Below are 18,028 nucleotides of genomic sequence, written 5' to 3'. Positions count from 1 at the left end.
TTTTAAATACTGGTGGTAATTAGTAAACATTGCTCTGGTACATGCAGTTATTCCACAGACAATGAAATCAATTTAATAAAATGGCTTGCTTGCCTTCCTAATTTGTATGAGGCTGCAGATTCCAGTTCTGGTATAGCAAGGTGGATGGCATGATCTTCAATTTCTAAATGGTCTTACCACTCCTATACCTGAAATCTTGCTTTGCAGTTTGGTTTGTGAGTTAACAGGAATGTAATTAGAGGATGTAAAGGCCCAGCATTTTGACTACAAAATGGAGGTTTTCCAGTGAACTGTGGGACTGACATTGCCAGTTTTCCTCCAGATTTCTATCCTATTTCTGTTAAACGGGGCCTTGTGACCTCTTGCATTTCTGATTCCCTTCTGCAGTAATCTTGCATCTCCTATATCCCTAGCAGCTATGTAGTATTGCATTACCTTACTTCTATTACATCTCTGGTTCTTCTGATATCTCCTGCTTGGCCCGTGCAACCCAAATGGTTCAGCTGTGTGCTTTGGTGGGTTTGAGTGCTGAATGGACAGGACACATCCCATGCTGGATTGCTTGAGAGTTACACATGTTGGTTGCCTCTCTTCCCATGTTAACTGTCTGATTATGTGTTGAAATAATCCTGCAGTGTATCATTAAATGTAGGTCTGATTTATTTTACTTAGTTACCAACTTCACTAAACTTTGCGGCTTTGATGTTTTTGAGATTTCTATTCCTTTGTCCCTGTTGTTTGGAATGAGCAAGTTTGAAAGTTATTAAGGGTCTGTGGAAGGACAAGAAGTACAGTAGTCTCATCCTTGTTTGTGTAGAAAAATGGGCAGAAAGAGGTTCAGTGAAATAATTTATATATTTCAGATGATTTAGTAGCAATAGCCATGGCATGAATCTGGAGTATCAAAGTAAACGTATTTCCATTGATAATTCGTTGTAAATGATCATGGATGAGAAGGTAGGATTTCTAACCCTGCTTTTTGTCAAGTTAATGTCACAAAAGTTTGAAGTATAATATATCAAAGAAAAAAGCTTCAACAATGGCTCTGCAAAGTACAGTGCTTCCTCCTTACACACCACTTAAGTTTTATTTCAGGTTCCTGAAATGTAAATAATAAAAAATGGTAGGACATAAAGAATGAGTTGAGACTTGTCACTTAGAAACGAGTGCTAAGGAAAAGGAAGGCAGATGCAGGTGAAAATTAAACTGCTGAAAATAGAACAGGATGTAGAAAAGAAGATGGCGAAAATATTATTATTAAGGATGAGAATATTTACGTATTAAATAGTATTTAGTATTACTCAGTTGCAAATGATAAACATAATTTCAGCTAACTGACTGTATTTTATATTTTCTGTGTTGCATTCTCTAAGGAGCTGAACCATCAGGGCTGGAGAGGTGTATATCCCCTCTTCCCGAGGTGGTTGGGAGCTGGAGCATTTGCTGTTTGTGAAGAGGCTGAGGAGTTGCTCAGTTGAGCAGGGAGAAGGCATTCGTGCAATCTAACAGTAGCTTTCCCTTGCCAGTGAGGAGGCTTGAAGGAGATGGCACAGGGCTGTGTGCTGGGAGACAGCAGGAGACAGCTCATACATTGAGCTTCATGTCTGGGCTGATATATGGAGAAGCTTTACAATTCCTAACTGCCTTTGTGGTGAAAAAGCTTTACCCAGAGAGCTGGTGCTGCCTCCATTCTTGAAGGCTTCTGAAATAAATAAGTTGCTTGAGTCTTTATCTCAACTGCTTTGAACAGGATGTTGCCTCAAAATCTCCTGAGTTCTCTTTCTAAACTGATTTAAAATTTGTTTTCCCTAAAATCGCTTTAACTTTGTGTTTTAATGAGAGGAGCCTAAATTTAAAGAGAGATAACGAGTAAGTTGTGCCCACAAGTATAATCCACTAGATGCCACTCTTCTCAAGCTATAGGTGGTGGAATATGTCTGCTTAAAATATAAATAAAGTATTTTTTGTTGCTAAAAATTAAAATCCTTGTTGTGGAAAAAAACTTCTGTGTAGATTGTAACTACAAGTTTCAAAGTGAAATTCTTGGATCATCTCTTTAAGGACCTAGGTGAAATTGCCTTGGGGTCAGAGAAGTGGAACTTCTTTCCAGTAATTTCTGAGGAATTTAAGGCAGTCAGCATGTCTAAAATGCATACTATTTAATTCCCTCAGTGATTTCATGTACAAAATAATGAAAACTGTTTAGTTTTACATCTGTTTGATTTTTTCCAAGTCATGATTTGTGAATATGAAGGTATTTTGACAACAAATAATGAATATCCAGCTTCTTCTGACTTCTTTTGGTGTTATGCTGATAAGAAGCTGATATGCTTCTTTAGTCTACTCAGATAATAACCAGTGGAATGCTGAGCAATTGTAATGCAAGGTCTTGATGGGTTATGAATTTGCTGATAAGGTAGTGGATAGCATTTAGTCATGGAACCCCACATTCAGTTCTGTCAGTAAAGGAACCACTTCAACTGTTCAGTCTTTTTGTTACGTCACGTTGTGCTGTTTGTAGCTGTGGTCTCTGAATGAATGAATGTTCAGTTGTAGATGCCTTGGCAGCTGGTGCCTCAGTTGCTTTGTGACACAGGGGTTTTACTTTTTTTGGTGTTTTTTTTCCCCCTTGTGTTCTAACAAGTATATCTTATTAAGATTTTATAAGCCCTTTTTTAAAATAGGTAATGTAAACTAGAAGCTGTCTCAGTACAAGTCTCCCATCCAAATGACATTGTCCGTGTTTTTAAGGAGAGATTATCTGTGAAAAGATTTTTACTTTGTCAGGCATTATACATGTACATTTTCCATGCATGTACTGCTTGCCTGGGAGTACTGGGGGTTGAACTGTGCTCTGTTCTTTGCAGTCCTGCTTCCATGTTGGTTGGATCTTCTAGTGGACCTTCTGTTTCTCATCAGCTTCTTAAATTTCTGTGGTGACACAAAGCCACTCTGTTATTTAACTGCAAGATAAAGGTGAAAAGGAAGATAGATAGAGATGTAGTTTTATTTAAATAAAAGTAATATTTAGATAAAATAATTAGAATAGGAAAATGCTTGGTCATTGACTGGAATCTCTGGTATAAAACTTGAAGTTAGTAAGTAAACTTTTCTTCTAGAGGAGATATGTCCTTTCTTTGCATACAGATGCATGATATCTTTCCCTAGTGTACACTGACTCAGCATCACTGGAAAGAGAACCTAACTGTTGTGACTGCCACTGTTTCACTCTGATAAAGTATACTTTTCCTTTTAAAAAGATTTCCAGTCTTAGTTGGTATCTCCTTATGGTTCAGAGCTTTGCTTTGTTTGCTTTCTGAATACTTGATGCCTTATTATCTTGTATTATTCCTTTTGCTGTATTATGCCTTCTTACTTTTGGCTTGTTGTTGTTGTTGTTTTTTGATAGGTTGATTGAGATAGCAGCAAACAGATTCCCTGATTATTTTGACTCAGATGAAAAGCTGCTCAGCATGACCCGTAGCATCCACCTGTACCGAGAGCTGACCTGTTGCTGTGTATTGAAGAGGTATTCTTTTCTAGAGGTTAAGGAAAGACAAGACCATTTTGACTGGATTGTCTATATTTTTTTGTATCAAAGTTTTGTGAAGAGAAATTCATTTATTTGAGACCTTTTCATGTGGCATGAGACCAGCATGGTCTCCCACAAAGTAACACTGCTACAGAAAGATTGACATCGCTTTTTTTTCATTTCATAGCATGTGACTAATCCACTTGATGCTTTTTAATTTCTGATAGACAATTTCTGTGTTATCTGATCCTTGTAAGCCTTTAAAGGGGAATGTTCATGAGACAGGTATTTCTAGGATTGTGGAGGTATCACGGTATTTTCCATGAAATAGGAATTTGTTCCTCCAAACCAGTTGACTTCCAGGAAGATGAGGATTCCTCGAGCATTGGGAGGGAGGGAGTTGTTTAGCACCAGCCTGAGTGCAGTGTTGTATTGTCATATTATTACCTTATATTAATTTGTGAACATACGTTTCAATGAAAACTAATTAAGTTATATTTTAGCATCATGTTGTGTGTTTTATTTAGTGGGAGATGTATTATCAGAATAGTTTTTTCTTCTAATAACAGCTTTATCAAAGAACAGCTAGTAGCACATTAAAGTAATATAGAATGGCTTGAGTTGGAAGAGAGCTTAAAGATCATGTAGTTCCAAACTTCCCATCACAGGTAGGGATAGCACCCACTTAGGTTGTTCAGAGCCCTATCCAACTTGACACTGAACATTTTCAGGAATGAGGCATCCACAGTTTCTCTGGGCACCTCTACTGGTGCCTCACTACCCACAGAGTAAAGTATTTCTTCCTGACTTCTAATCTAAATCTCTCTTCCTTTTAAGAAGTTTAAAGCTGCTTCCCCTTGTCCTATCACTATCTGCCCATGTAAAAAGTCACTCTCCCTCTTACTTAAAAATCCCCTTGAAGTACTGGAAGACCACAGTGAGGCACAGTTTCAATGCCTACTTAACTGGCTGTCTGCCATTCAGGGGTTGTACAGCATATTGTTGCTAGCTAGAGGCCTTCCAAAACTCTCTTGTGGAGAGGTCCTGCCTTGGGCCCACTGAGCCTCAGATTCCTTTCCGAATCTCTTTAATACATGCAGATGTTAATGGAGATGTGTGAGAAGGGAAAAAGAGGGACTGACTTTAGGCTTATTAAAGGAATCTTCATTTTTAAAATTTCAGTGTTACAAAATGGATCTTTTATGTAAATAATGCTATCAGTGACTTTTTTTCTTTGTAGGATTATGTCTTTGGAAGAAGAAATTATTTTGAAGAAAGTTAAACTTCTAATAATTGACTCTGTGGCTTCAGTTGTCAGAAAGGAGTTTGATACAAAACTCCAGGGCAATCTGGCAGAGAGAAGTAACTTTTTGAGTAGAGGAGCATCAGTGTTGAAGTATTTGGCAGAGGAGTTCTCAATACCAGTAAGTTCTTCTTCCTTTTCTAAGTTTTTGCCTTACAGTATCAGGTAAAAGAGAAGAAGGAAAACGACAGGAAGACAGAAACCAGACAATGATTCTAGCAGGAATCTTTAAGCAGATACCTGTTGGAATATAGCTGAGAAATAGAAGAACAGTAGTGGTTCTGTTTGGTGTGTTTATTTGGTGGGATTTTTTTGTTTGTTTTTTTTAAAATTTCTTAGGAATTATTTTATTTTTTGTTAATTTGGGACTTCAAATAAGAGATGAATAGAGTCTCCAGCTGTCTCTCAATGCTTTGTTTTGGTTTTTGAGGTTTTTTTTTCCTTAAATCCTACTTTTTCTTGCTGTTAAATATTGTTTATCCTGATGGTTCCTTTGTACTGCATTGTCACTCTACCTGCATACTCTGGGTAAGTAAGATTTTTTCTGCCCCTGTTACTTTTACTTAAGTTAATATAATCTCAAAAAGGCTTATGCTCTGGAACAGTGTAAATTCCTTTTGTAGCTGATAAAGTATGTTTATTCCTGCAGAAGAGAATAACAGCTCAGCAAATCCTTGTCTGTAGACTTGCCCATAAAATGCAAAGGAAGATATGGACACTCAGTGCAAGGACTGGGTAGACCTGATTGAAAAGTGCTTTAGAAGATGTCAGTGGTGTAGATGTGTTTGTGTGTGTGTTTATTATGTGGTCCACAAAGGGTCATTTTAAAAGGTATCATTGAAACTCAACCCTTTAAAGTATTTCCTGGTATGGGTAACTTACTCATCACTGCAGTGTAAGAGAGCAGCTGTGGTAAGATTGTAAGACTGGTGAGGCCTTTTCCACTCTGACACTCCTGAGGTCACAGAAACTATCACATCAGAAATAGGAAGTGTGGAACTGGCTGATGTAATTTAAGAGGAATGGATTTCCTTCTGCTATGTGACTTCTAAAGACTTCTGATGGAGAAGATTAAGCCCTACCCAAGTGCCTTCAAGGTTCATGTACAAAAGATAGCATCCCAGTCAGTGCACTCAGTAATGATTATAGTGACTGTTCATAAAGCCAGGAAAGAACTGTGCATAAGCATGTACACTCTGATATTTTGAAAAAATATTTGAGAAAGGGGAATCCTTTGAGAAAGGGGAAAAGTTTTATGAGAAGGTGTTATTTTTCTCTGTTTCTCCATTTTCTTCTCCTTTAGGCAGCCCTTGACCTGCCATCCACATTCACTGAAATGGTGAAGCTGAACTGGATTTGAACCTCTGACATTTCAGGCTGCTGTCCTGCTTAGTCAGAGAGCAGTGTTGGTATATACAGAAGTCTTAGATTTGGACAGTATGAATTAGCCTAAGACTGTAATCCTAATTCTTCCTACATAAGAAGGATATAAAGTTCTAACATTTAGAAGTTTCATTACATTAAACGTGACTTGTTTGCCTTGAAACATTTTCAGTACCTCATGTTGAGATTGTTTCTCACTGTGAACACTTTAGTAAGGAGTTCTGGGGTTTTTAGCAGAAACTTGTGCTTTGATTACAGCCTTTGACTTTTTTAATTGGTCCATGATATGTCTTACCTTTAAATAAAATCTTTAATGATCCATGTAATTACATGTTAATACACAAACTGAAAGCTTGTATGTTTTTAAAGCACCTATTGATTAGATTTTTGAGTTTATTAAATGCAGAACTGTTGGGAAAGATGGGACAGGAAGGGCTTATGGATATGGTTGTCTGGTAAGAAATACTGGAGATATAAAATCTCTGAGTGAAATAGAAATGAAGGCCAGCTTTGAGATGTAGGCATGGCAGGCAGAAGGACGGTGATTAACTGGAGATAGATTGAAGGACAGAAAACAAAAGGACCCAAGAATGCAGTCCATCTCTATTCTGCCAAGGCATCAAGGAAGAAGTAGATAAGAAGTGTAGTCTTTAGAGTTTAGAATATAGGATGATACTGTAATTTAGTAGTTCTCATAGGTTGCATGCAAAGTTTGTAGGTTTTGTATCTTGTGCTGGTTGGTCACTGTAAATTAGAATATTCAACACAAAAGGAGATATAATGTGTTGGAACAGGGTCCTTGCTCTCTTCTCACTCTTTTTTCCTCTTGCCTCTTTGCCCCTTCTCTTGCCTGCTCTCTCCCTCTGCTTCTTCTACTTCCCTCTCTGCTACTGCCCTGATCCTGGCACTCTTCTTACCTTTCTTGCCCCTCATAGCTTTTTACCTCCCTTACCTCATACCCCCTCTCTCTCTCCCTCTCTCTTTGGGGCTTCCCTTCAGCCGAGGCTGGTGGCTGACAGCAGCCCTCTTTACCCATGACCCTTGCAATAAAACCACGTGTTTCTAGAATATCTCAGGTCTGCAGAGTTCCTTGTCCCTGTAAATAACTGTGTTGGCATTATTTCAGGTTTTTTACTTACCTACAAAATAAGAAATATAATTTTGGGACTAAAGACATAAGTAAGGTTGTAAAGTGATTTAGATTGCTAATAAATTGGACACATGAATGTAATGCTTCATGGCACAATCAGTAGAACTAAATACTAAATTGGGCAACAATTAGGAAGACTCAATCCAAGGCTGATAGGATTTGAACTTGAACTCAGTCCTTTTGGCTGTAGCTGGAGGTCTGGTGAACAACTTTGACTAGGCGAACAAGGGAATTGGAAATTAGGAGGTATCAGCTGTAACTCTTATTGGAGCAGTACATCTGCCATTGACAGTCTGGAGAGGATGGTGAAAAAGCAGCTTCTAGAGAACAGCCTTGAAAATGAATGGGGAGAGCAGTCTTAGTAAAGAAGGCCTAAGGTGCTTTCTTTGTTCAGCTTAGCTAAGGAAATGTTAAGGGCTTCTTCATTAGTCAATATGCACCTACTCAGTGAAGGGGTATTTGATAAAAGCTCTCTTTGGCTGACACAGGTGTACCACAGTTCTGTGGTTAGAAGCTGAATTAAGCAAGTTCAGACTTCAAATAAGGGGTGTGTTCTTACCATTCCATTTATTCATTGGAATGCATTACTAAACATAAATAGCTGCTTATCACGAGTATGTTTAAGTGGGCATTCCTCCCCCATTTCCTAAAAGCGAAATGGGTTTAAATAGGGTTAACTTTGTGGAAACCCTGTTGGTACCATGTTATGCCAGAGTCAAAAGGATTTTAGTGCAGTTATTTTTGTTGGCATTATAAACTCTCTAACTGCTTATAATTGTGTGTTTGTGGTGTCAGGTTATTGAGTTGGATGTGCAAAAGTGGCTAGCAGTCACAGTTTTTACCAAACTCAAGGGGAGCTGTTTCAAGTCCAGGTAGCTTGTAGGAGAAGGGAATACAGGTGACATTGCCTCTGCTCAGTAAGAGCCGTGTTAATTACCCAATGCAGCCTCACCCCTGATGAGTCACAGCTGCATCCAGTAAAGATAAGTGTGATCAAAGGGAGGGGCTCAGCTGGTGACGGGAGGATGATGAAGGAGGAATCTTGAGCAAGAGGACACGAGAGGATCCTGGGGAGAGAGAATCACTGCTGTGAGGTTGGTCTGGGTCTGCAATTAGAGCCTGTGGTTGGAACCTGCAGTCACAGTCTAGCCAGGTAAAAACCTGCATTCAGAGTCTGCAAACTAATACCTGCAGTCACAGTTTAGCAGGAAATAACCAGCAGTCAGAGGCTGCAAGGGAAACCTGCAGTAGGAGCTGCTGCAGCCAGAGTCAGGGAATGGTTGGAGTCAGAATGGCTGAGCTGTAAAGAGGAATAAACCAGGACCCTTTTCATGCTGTGATAAACAAGAAGTCTGTGTCTCAGCTCTTTTCTACACTCCTAACAAGAGGGCTTGCTGCAACAGTAGCTCTATACGGTATGAAGTATTTTGGAAAAAAGTTGACCTTGATTATACCAAAACTGATGGTGGTTGTTCATTAACCTCTCTGCACTTCTATTTTCAGGTTGTTAAATGGGGCAGAACTGTTCAATGAGAGGGTGTTGTGAGGATAGGGTCATTACTGATAAAAAGGAATTTGTACTGAGTCTAGGAGAATATATAGATGCTCCTTGGAAAGTAACAGTTGCCATCCTTAGTGTAGAATTTAAAAGAGTTGTAGTAAATGAAAACTTTATCCATGTCTTGAGATGAGAAAAAAAAACCCCCAACATATTAATTGAATGGTACTGTCTTAGTCACTGAATGAAGCTAGTGAAAGTGGTTTGTGATTGTTGGTTCTTGCTTGACTTAATTTTTTTGTTGTAGTTTTTTTTGTGTTTCTTTCTGTTGTTGTTTGTAAAGTATGAAGAAAAGTGAAATCGGTTTATTTTTAATTTATAGACATTAGTAAAGTTTAATAGTTTCTTAAAAAGTGAAGTATGATGCCTGATCACCTTTTTTAGTCTTCCTTGTAACTTAGCAGTAAGCCCAGGTTCATTCTAGGCATTTGAAGTGATGCCAAAGCAAGAGGTAGCACAAGGTTTAGATCACTTACGGCTGACTGACAGGTGCCTTAGCAGCCCTACTGATGACTGAACGCTCTCTGAAGCTATTGCCTCCATTGTTGCACTATGTAGCAGTGTTTCCTTTTCCCTTTCCTGCAGAGAGTTGTTACCAAAACATACTCTTTTTTCCCCAAGTTTGGTTGGAACTAGCTAGTCAGATCAAAAGCAATTCTTGGAAATGGAGAAGGACAGCTTGATTATCAATGAAACAAAATCCCCTTTCTTTTTGAAATGCAGTGAATATGCAAATCTCTATGAAAAATTTACATTACTTTTATCTGCTAATAAAGCATATTGTAGTTGAGGCCATTTGGATCTGAATGTTTTCTCTTACAATGCGTGTTAATGCTGTCTACCAGATTACATATTTAAGCAATGGTAATCAGTCCTGTATGTTTCCTGTTGAGCTTTCTGATTTACTTAGCCTCCTGAAAAAGAAAGTAAAATATGCTTTGGATTTTCTTTCTTCTCTTCCATGTTCACAGGAAATTGTATATTTTTAGTAGATGGTATTTGGTGAAAGTTTGGACTAGTTGAGTAAAGTAAAGAACTAAAACCAAACCCCAATATGATTAGAATTATTGTTGAGATTTAAAAATTTACCTTATAAAATTTGTTGTTCATAGACTCCGATTTTTCTAGTCATTAATGCTTCAGAAAATACATGGAGCTGGCTAGACATCGCTGTGAAAAAGTACTCCAGAAGCAGCAATTGCAAATCTAAACTGCTTTAAGCATTCTTTTAAATGTCAAATTGAGACTAATGATGAAATTTGCTTTGTAAAACCCTAAGGCTAATCAAATTACAGCATTTGCTGCCCTTTATGCTTTTGTCTGGATTATGTCTTAGATCACTGAAGTGAACCTTTGTTATTTATGATCAATATGTTGGTTATTGTTACCAGCAGATGTATAATAGTATTGTCTGTTCTTTTTTTTTATTTGTTCTTTCTGAAAATATGAATTAACTTAAGATGAGAGACTTTAATCTCTCATATGTGATTTTTTTTTAGAGCAAATGAAAGACAAAACTTATGTAATCATTCCCCAATGCTTTCATTTTCTATGCTAAGTAAATTAACAGTAGTTCAAGAAGCCCACAAGTTCCACAGTAATATTTTTCCCCATTTAGAATCGACATGCTCCATTTAAAAATACACTTGATATTTACAATATGACGACATATCTGTCACAGTCAATTTTCTTTTCACACTCAGGTGTCATAGACTTTAGTTTAAGTGCTTCACAATCACTTGTGTGTTGTGCACCTTAAACTTCTACCCAACATTTTCATTTGCTTTAGAAAGCCAAATGTTTAGCTAAATGTATATTTGCTTTTAGGTTGAGTAAGTTTTTTTTAATCTCAAAATCACTTAATATGGAGAAATTACTTCACATCTGCAGTGCTTTTTCTGCTGTCTTTCGTTAAGTGTATTTGCTTGTATTGTCTCATCTTCCTGCTGTAAAATGTCTCAAACCTGAAGTGATTCTGTTGCCATAGACGGAATATTCAAGCTGTTAGTTTTCTTTTTGTTTATAATCAAGTATTCCCATTTGGTCTTTTTCTTGCCTTTTTTTATTCTCTTTCCACATAGATGGTTACTTGCCACCTTCTCTGTGCTTTAGCTATTGCTGTTCTGATATTTGAAAATACTAGTTTATGGAACACAAAACAAATTCCAAAATAAAAGATTCCTCAAGGAAAGCTGTTTAGATGCCAGTTTTCTTTGAATCGGAAATAAATATGTGAAGAGTTTGGTAAAAATACATAGTTGATTTGTTGTTACATTGTGTAACAACACTGTATAGTGACTTTTCCAAAATTAGGGGGATACATTAGATTTTCAGGTTATTTTGTCTATATTGGGACTGTAAAGCTGCTGAAATGCAAACTTGGCTTTTATTCTTCGCTATTAAAAAGTGTGTTTAATACCAGTGTTACGAAAACCATAATTGAATTATCTTTACAGATTGTTTAAAACTAAAATAAAAGAAACATTACTTGCAAAACTTAGAGAGCTAATTCCACTTCGAAGTTTTCTAGACAGAGAAATCTCTTACAAGTTATGCCACACTGAATTATGTGTTTCTTTAACGAAGAGTTAATATTATTAGAAGAAAACATTTTGGAGCTGAGTTACCAGAATTTAACTAGCTGTATTTAGGCCAGATGTGGTTCAGACTGTTTCTAGTAGTGAGAATTCCATGTGAAGTGTGGGTACTTTTCTGTTATATTTATTTAAGCTGCTGATATTTATGTATAGTGTTATGTCACTCAGGTTTTAAGCATATTTTGGGTGTATGTATGTGTGTATGCATGTATGTGAACCTGAATACCCTTTCTAGCTGCTAATAGAAGCATCTCCCTATTTCTGCATAACCACACTGAACTCCTGGCCATCTGCTTGCTCAAGTTTTAAGTAGTAATGTTGTTCTCCTTTCAGTCTGGGGTTGCTACTTGTGTTGTTCTCTCCCTTCATATGAGTAGCTTTCACACTTTTTTCCATGAAGTTTGTGTATTTCTCTAAGTAGCAGCATGCAAGTTTAAACAATGTGACTGATTACAAGACACAGTAGAGCACTTGAACCTGCAGAATTTTATTAAGATAATTCACTGAATTTTTGGAAAAACTGAGATCAACCTAACAGGATGAAAAGATCCCATGCCAATCATACTGAAGGTCTTATGCTAATCATACTGTGAACATTATCCACAGAAGCATAAATATGTAGAATAATTTACTGACTTCATTCTTCTGTATGAAACAAAGAATCTTTGAGTAGACCTGCCTTTGTTTTGAAAGCCATGGAAAACAGTAGTTAATTTGTTTCCCAAGTCAGGAAGATTACTTCCAAAACTATTTTTTTTCTAAAAAAACCCAATTCTTGTTCTCTTCCAGATGTTTCACTTCCCCTGCACCAAAATTCATGTCGATGTTCATGTCCTCATTAAATGGTGAACTGGACAACATTAGAAAATGGCATTTGTGCTAGCTGTAGCAGAACTTTTGGTTTCAAACATCATTTTTTTTGGTATAAAGAGGAGGACTTAACCTTGTTCAGTGCGCTTAATCTGCTGGAGTAACAAATAGTTTGTGAAATGAGTGTGGTGAGGCACTGGAACAGGTTGCCCAGAGTAGTTGCAATGTACCATCCGTGGAAGTTTTCAAGGCCAGGTTGGATGAGCAACCTGATATAGCAGTAGGTTTCCTGCCCATGGAAGAGGACTTGGAATTAGATGATCTTTAAGGTCCCTTCCAACTCAAAACATTCTGTGATGTTAAGATTTCCTACCATGTTATAAATAGCAGTACTTTCATGCCCAGAACTGAGTCTGTAGCTTTGGATTTTTAAGTTAAGTATTATAGCGTTAGCCTTTTTTTTTTTTCTTCTTTTAAATACCTGCTTAAAAAGTAAATGTCAGAATTTCACATTTATATGAACAGTGCTATTTATAGAGCGTGATTTGGCATGAATTTTAATTTTTGTTGTTGTTTACTTAGAAAACCAAGGTGGTTAAAGGGGACTTACAGAACAGTGTTCTTTCTTTCCCCTTGCTAAAACTTCATAACCTCAGTTTTTATTGGCAGACAGTTTAGCTTTCAATCATTCCACTCCACAGTATTGAGCAAAACCCAATTTTGATAAAAGGGTGTAAATTCACTGTTAAGTGTTGTTTGGGTGGCAAAGGGTGGCTTTGTCTTCTCATGTGGTTGTTAAAAATTATCCTCAGAAGGCGCACAGCTTTGTTTTGGTTTGAAATGGCTGGTTAAAATGTAATTATAACTATCTTCAGTACTGCTGCCATTTGTGTTCTTTTTAAAGTATGTCTAGAGAATATATGTTTATACAGTTTATGGTCTGACACTGTTCCTTTTGGACCATCTATACCATAAAATATTTAATACTGCTGAGGAAAAGGAATGAGAAATGGTAGAACAATGTTTCCTGTTTTCATGTGGTGGTGAGTTATAGTGAAGGAGGTTATGTGATACTTGAATTCTGCTTGTTTTTTCTTTTAAAGTGTTCCCTTCATTGCTTTTTCCATTTTACAGTGCAAATGGCTTTGCCAAAAGCTATCATTCTGCACAATTGCCCATATGAAATTATGTAAAAAGAACACACTAGGATTAACATATAGGAGAGGGAGTTGAGAGGAATCAGAATATATTACCAGGTTTATTTCTGATCTGCTATATGATTATGCACAATATTCGCCATAAAGTAAGGCAGGCACTTTCTCTGATATCTGTCTTAACTTGAATTTTTGAAGTACTTCTTCCAAAGTAAATAAACAGTTTCTTGCTTTTTTTAGCCCTTGTGGTTGTTACACTTATTGGGGTTCAGCTGATTGACATAATCTTGAAAGCGAGGTGCCCAAAAGTGGACAGCATTCCAGATGAATCTCTAGCAAAGTTTAGGTATGGAGAAGGATTTCTTCTCATGCCTTGCAGGACATCCTCATGTTTATGCATTGTAACACAGTTTGCTTTCTTTGCAACAGCCTGATGCTGTTTACCTATCAATTATTAAAATCTTGGATCTGCATCTGCTGACTTTGCTGCTTTAGCTAGTTGCTCCTTCTGATGTTATTTTTCTAACTTGCCAAGATGATTCTGGATTCTAATCTCATGGTTTACTTGCAGTCTCCTCTCTGCTTACCTGTTTTTGCAAGAAAAATGATAATTCATTCTGTTACAGGTTCTTTGTGTAACTATTGGGTAGAACCAGACTACATGCAGGCTGCACCATTTTATTCAATAAGTGACCTTTAAGTACTGATAACTGCTCTGTGTCATTTTACAATAAACTTTGCATAGATTAATCTATAGTTTTCTAGTTTCAGTTACATACCTATATATGTTGTTCTACTGCTAAAATAAAAATACAAGGTGGTGTATTTTTTTTGTGGTGGTGGTTTTTTGTGGTTTTTTTTCTTTTTTTTCTTTTTTTTTTTTTTTGGTTGGTTGGTTTTTGTTTTTTTTTGGGGGGGAGGTTTGTTTTTGTTTTTTTCCCCTGCCCTATCACATTGTTATTCTGCATGTGCTGTAAAAAAAACCCCAGTTAATTGTACTGAGGGGCTTTTATGCCTTGTCTTGGGAGTTTAGGATTTGACAAGATGTACTGTTTTGACTGTATGAAAAACTGCCTGGACTTTTGGGCCAATAATGTCTTTGTGACTCTGCAGAGAAGTACTTACATTTTGAGTATTTAATGCTTTTTGTGTTTTTTCTTGTGCTTTTTCCTTGTCCTCTGATTTTATTTAAACTGTAAGTTCTCTAGGAATATTTCTGTGGTTGCATAATTCATAGCCAAATGGGATTCTGGGATTCTAGTCTTTGGACAGGATAGCAATGCAAAAAATAGTTGACCAGATTGCAAGTTCTTTGAAAAAAATTAATGGGTCTTGAGCTCCTGTATGAGCTCAGTATAGACAAGTTAGTGATTTGATTTCCAGATTCTCTAGTGTTGGTTTGCTTTTTGGTTACTCAGGCCCAGGACTTCTGGGAATAATAAGGATCAGCTCTGCAATTGTTACTCCTAAGTAATATGGTACCAGTGCACCTGAGGCATAAAAGGATAGGGTTAAAATAAAATTAGGATTGGGCAATGCATATGTCTCTTATAATACAAATGTGCCCAGAGATCAAAAGTTAATTTTTACCTTCTTGGAAACTGAGATTAATAGAAATGATGGTAGCACATCCCTCTCTGTGTCTATAGAACTGCTTTGTGAGAACACTGCAGTCATGTGGAACTAGGTGTGCTGCTGGGGGTGATTTTTGATCAACTTTGGTCTGGGAGCTCCATGATGCCGTGCTGCTGTTAACTGCAGAACCTGCCTTTTGCAGTCTGCAAAATTTTTGTATTTCCACATGTAGTAACAGGCAACCAGAGTAAACTATTGCATCTAGGTTGTTGATGACCGTGTGCTACTTTGAAAATAGGAATATTTGGATTTGCAGGGCAAGCTTTTCAGTCTGCACTTTCTTCTGCTGCTGAGACTCTTGTGCATTAGAAGAGTTCTTTGCTCTGGTTTCCTTAATCTGTTCTGCTTGGAACTGGAATTTATGAGCTATAACATAAGGTCTCCTGAGAAACTTCATTCTGACTTTTCTACAAGAAGACTCCATCTTCTTTATTGAGAACAAGTATATTTTATATCATTATTCTCTCAAGTTTCAGCTAAATGTGTTGGCTTTTTCACATCATTTTAATAGCCCTTTAATTCATTTGGCAGAGATTCAGTATAAAACAGAGGGAGCGCCATTTCAAATAGAGATTCCTTTGAGGGTCTACATGATCTCAGCAACCTCATCAAAACTGTCATGTTACCTCTCTCAAATGCATAGCTATATCTCTTTTGAGAATATAGTATTTCTGCTATAATATACTAAGTAAACAAAATGAGATTTCAAGGGTTTTATTGAATAGGATGGAACAGTTTCCTGGAAAGTTTTGATTAGACAGGAATAAATGAGCTGCTGGTTTGTCTTGGTGAGACTACATCTAAATTTTAGTAATGACAGTATCTCTTTCCAACTCAATAGTCCTAACATTTGATACTCCAATTTGGATAAGCTGTATTGCCCATCCCGGCATTAAAATAAATTTCTTTGTCTCTAGATTCCAATATTTTCTATACTTTTGTATTTCTTGTTTCTCCTACTTTTGACCTAGGCAAAGAGTGCTTTTCTCTTGAACAGTATCTGAGGTCTAGACTGGATTCTTGGCAGTCCATGTTGCATGTTTCATTATGTCCTGGTCAGCAAGATTAGTTCTAACACAAGAACTGTTTGTTTTTTGGTGGTGTGTTTTTGTTTGTCTGTTTGTTGTTTTCCCCCCCCACTGAACTGAACCTTAGTTCTTGAGGAAAAAACTGCTTTAGAAGTGTTTACTGCTTAGATGCTTTTTGTAACTTTGTAAAGATCTCCCACAGGGAAGAAGGAGACTTGCTTAAGGCTGCAGGCACGTGCTGGTGTTCTAGGTACTTTACTTCTCAAGAACATTAGTTTAAGTGAAATGGCTTCAGATATTGGCAGTCTTTGAAATACCAAACTGAAGTTATTTTCCTGTAGAGCTTATGAACAATACTAGTGAGCTACAGCTGGGTAACTGGAACTTCAGTGTAGGGTAATGTCTTTCTCTGTAAGTGCTAAATTTTTGCATCATCTAAGGTTAGCATGTTTTGGACTTGTATAACTTCCTGTGGTTGCATGGAAGAGCTCTATGTCAGAGCTCTTTCTGGAAGTGTAATGGAAACAGTCATACCTGGGCAGTGAGCACATTTCTGAGGAGGCCTTGGGTACACAACATATGCACAGAACTACAGTACTGTGTGTTAGAGCAGATAACTTTTTTCTGCTTTTGTGATGTGCCTAAAGTGGAGCTGCTAGAAACAAAGAGTGGCTGCTGAAACACTTTGTGAAGCTTGCTCATGCTTGTCATATTTTCAAGGAGCAGATTTGCAACAGTAAAGGAAATAGTTACTGTAGAGATCCTATTTGGGGTTGGGAGCAACACTTACTGCTGTGTCTCCTTTCTCAGTTGGCTTAAGGGAGTCACAGAAGAGCCACCACTAGCAAAGTGGAAATCCACTGACTTGCAGCTGCCATTCTGAAGTTGTCCCTAGGAAAGAAGACACCAGGTACAGGCTGCAAGCAGAATAAATTATCTGTGCAAGTGACAAGATTGATTGAGCCTGCTTATGGAAAGTATGAGTAATCCAAAATCAAGAGGTAGTCAACAAGTAGCAGAGATTATTTCTTTCCTACCTGCCTTGTAATTAATTTCATTGTCACATTTGCAACTAGTTTGTGCTTGCTTTTTAGCCTGAACAAGGTTTTAAACCAGCTGAAAAAGCAAGCCAGGGGAAAAAATGTAGTGGGCAATTGTGGACCTGAACAGGCACTAATATAGGCAGAAAGGAAGGGCAGGAGTGTGTGGTTTCTGGCAGCAGCACAAGTTTTGAATGTAAAACTGCATCTTCAGTAAAAAGGATAGCATGAGTAAAAATGCTAGAGGGATTATTACTCAGAATGAGCAAAGAAAAAGCTTGAAACGTTTTTTAAACTTGGAACTGTTCTAGAAAGGCCTGTATAACATACCATTATTATGATGCTTTGTACTTTGGCTAAATGAACCAATGCATGGTTGTATAAAACCTATCCATACACTGCTTAAGGCTTTTGTGCACTATTAGGTCAGTGTCCTGGTTTTAATATGCACATTCTGGTTTTAAAATGTATCATAATATGCTGTGTTTGGAGTTGTAATATATCCATGCATAATGAATTGTAGCTGAGGTCAGATATTATGCTGAATAGTAGATTTTACAAACTGCAGTATTTCTTCCTGTGCTAAAATTCAGAATGGTATGTATAACAACCCATGAAATAGCTGGTACAGTTCATAGCATGCTTATTTTCCTTCATTATTGATAGTTTCATATCCATCTGTCAGTATGCTATAGCAAAACTATTACCCAAGTTTTTGCAGCTGCTGCTTAAAGAGTCTGTGTAATATAATTATCTCCAGCTCCTGTTCTTTGTCTGCTAGTAAGAGGAAATTTTGCTGAGAACTTACTAAATTGTCCAAGACTGTAAGTTCAAATTC

At 37.2% G+C, this 18,028-nt stretch overlaps 1 protein-coding gene across 3 annotated transcripts in view; it reads left to right on the top strand.

Moving 5' to 3' along the window:
• Positions 1-18,028, top strand: part of RAD51B (RAD51 paralog B) — a 365,975-nt gene that overhangs the window by 8,453 nt on the left and 339,494 nt on the right. For all 3 annotated transcript variants that reach the window (XM_066321378.1, XM_066321379.1, XM_066321377.1), the window contains exons 5-6: positions 3,410-3,529; positions 4,773-4,956. In XM_066321378.1, the coding sequence (XP_066177475.1) occupies positions 3,410-3,529; positions 4,773-4,956 (304 nt within the window). The remainder of the gene's footprint in view (positions 1-3,409; positions 3,530-4,772; positions 4,957-18,028) is intronic.

The sequence above is a fragment of the Sylvia atricapilla genome, chromosome 6, assembly GCF_009819655.1.
Source record: "Sylvia atricapilla isolate bSylAtr1 chromosome 6, bSylAtr1.pri, whole genome shotgun sequence".
NCBI classification, from domain to species: Eukaryota; Metazoa; Chordata; class Aves; order Passeriformes; family Sylviidae; genus Sylvia; species Sylvia atricapilla.
This window is presented reverse-complemented; position numbering and strand designations above follow the sequence as displayed.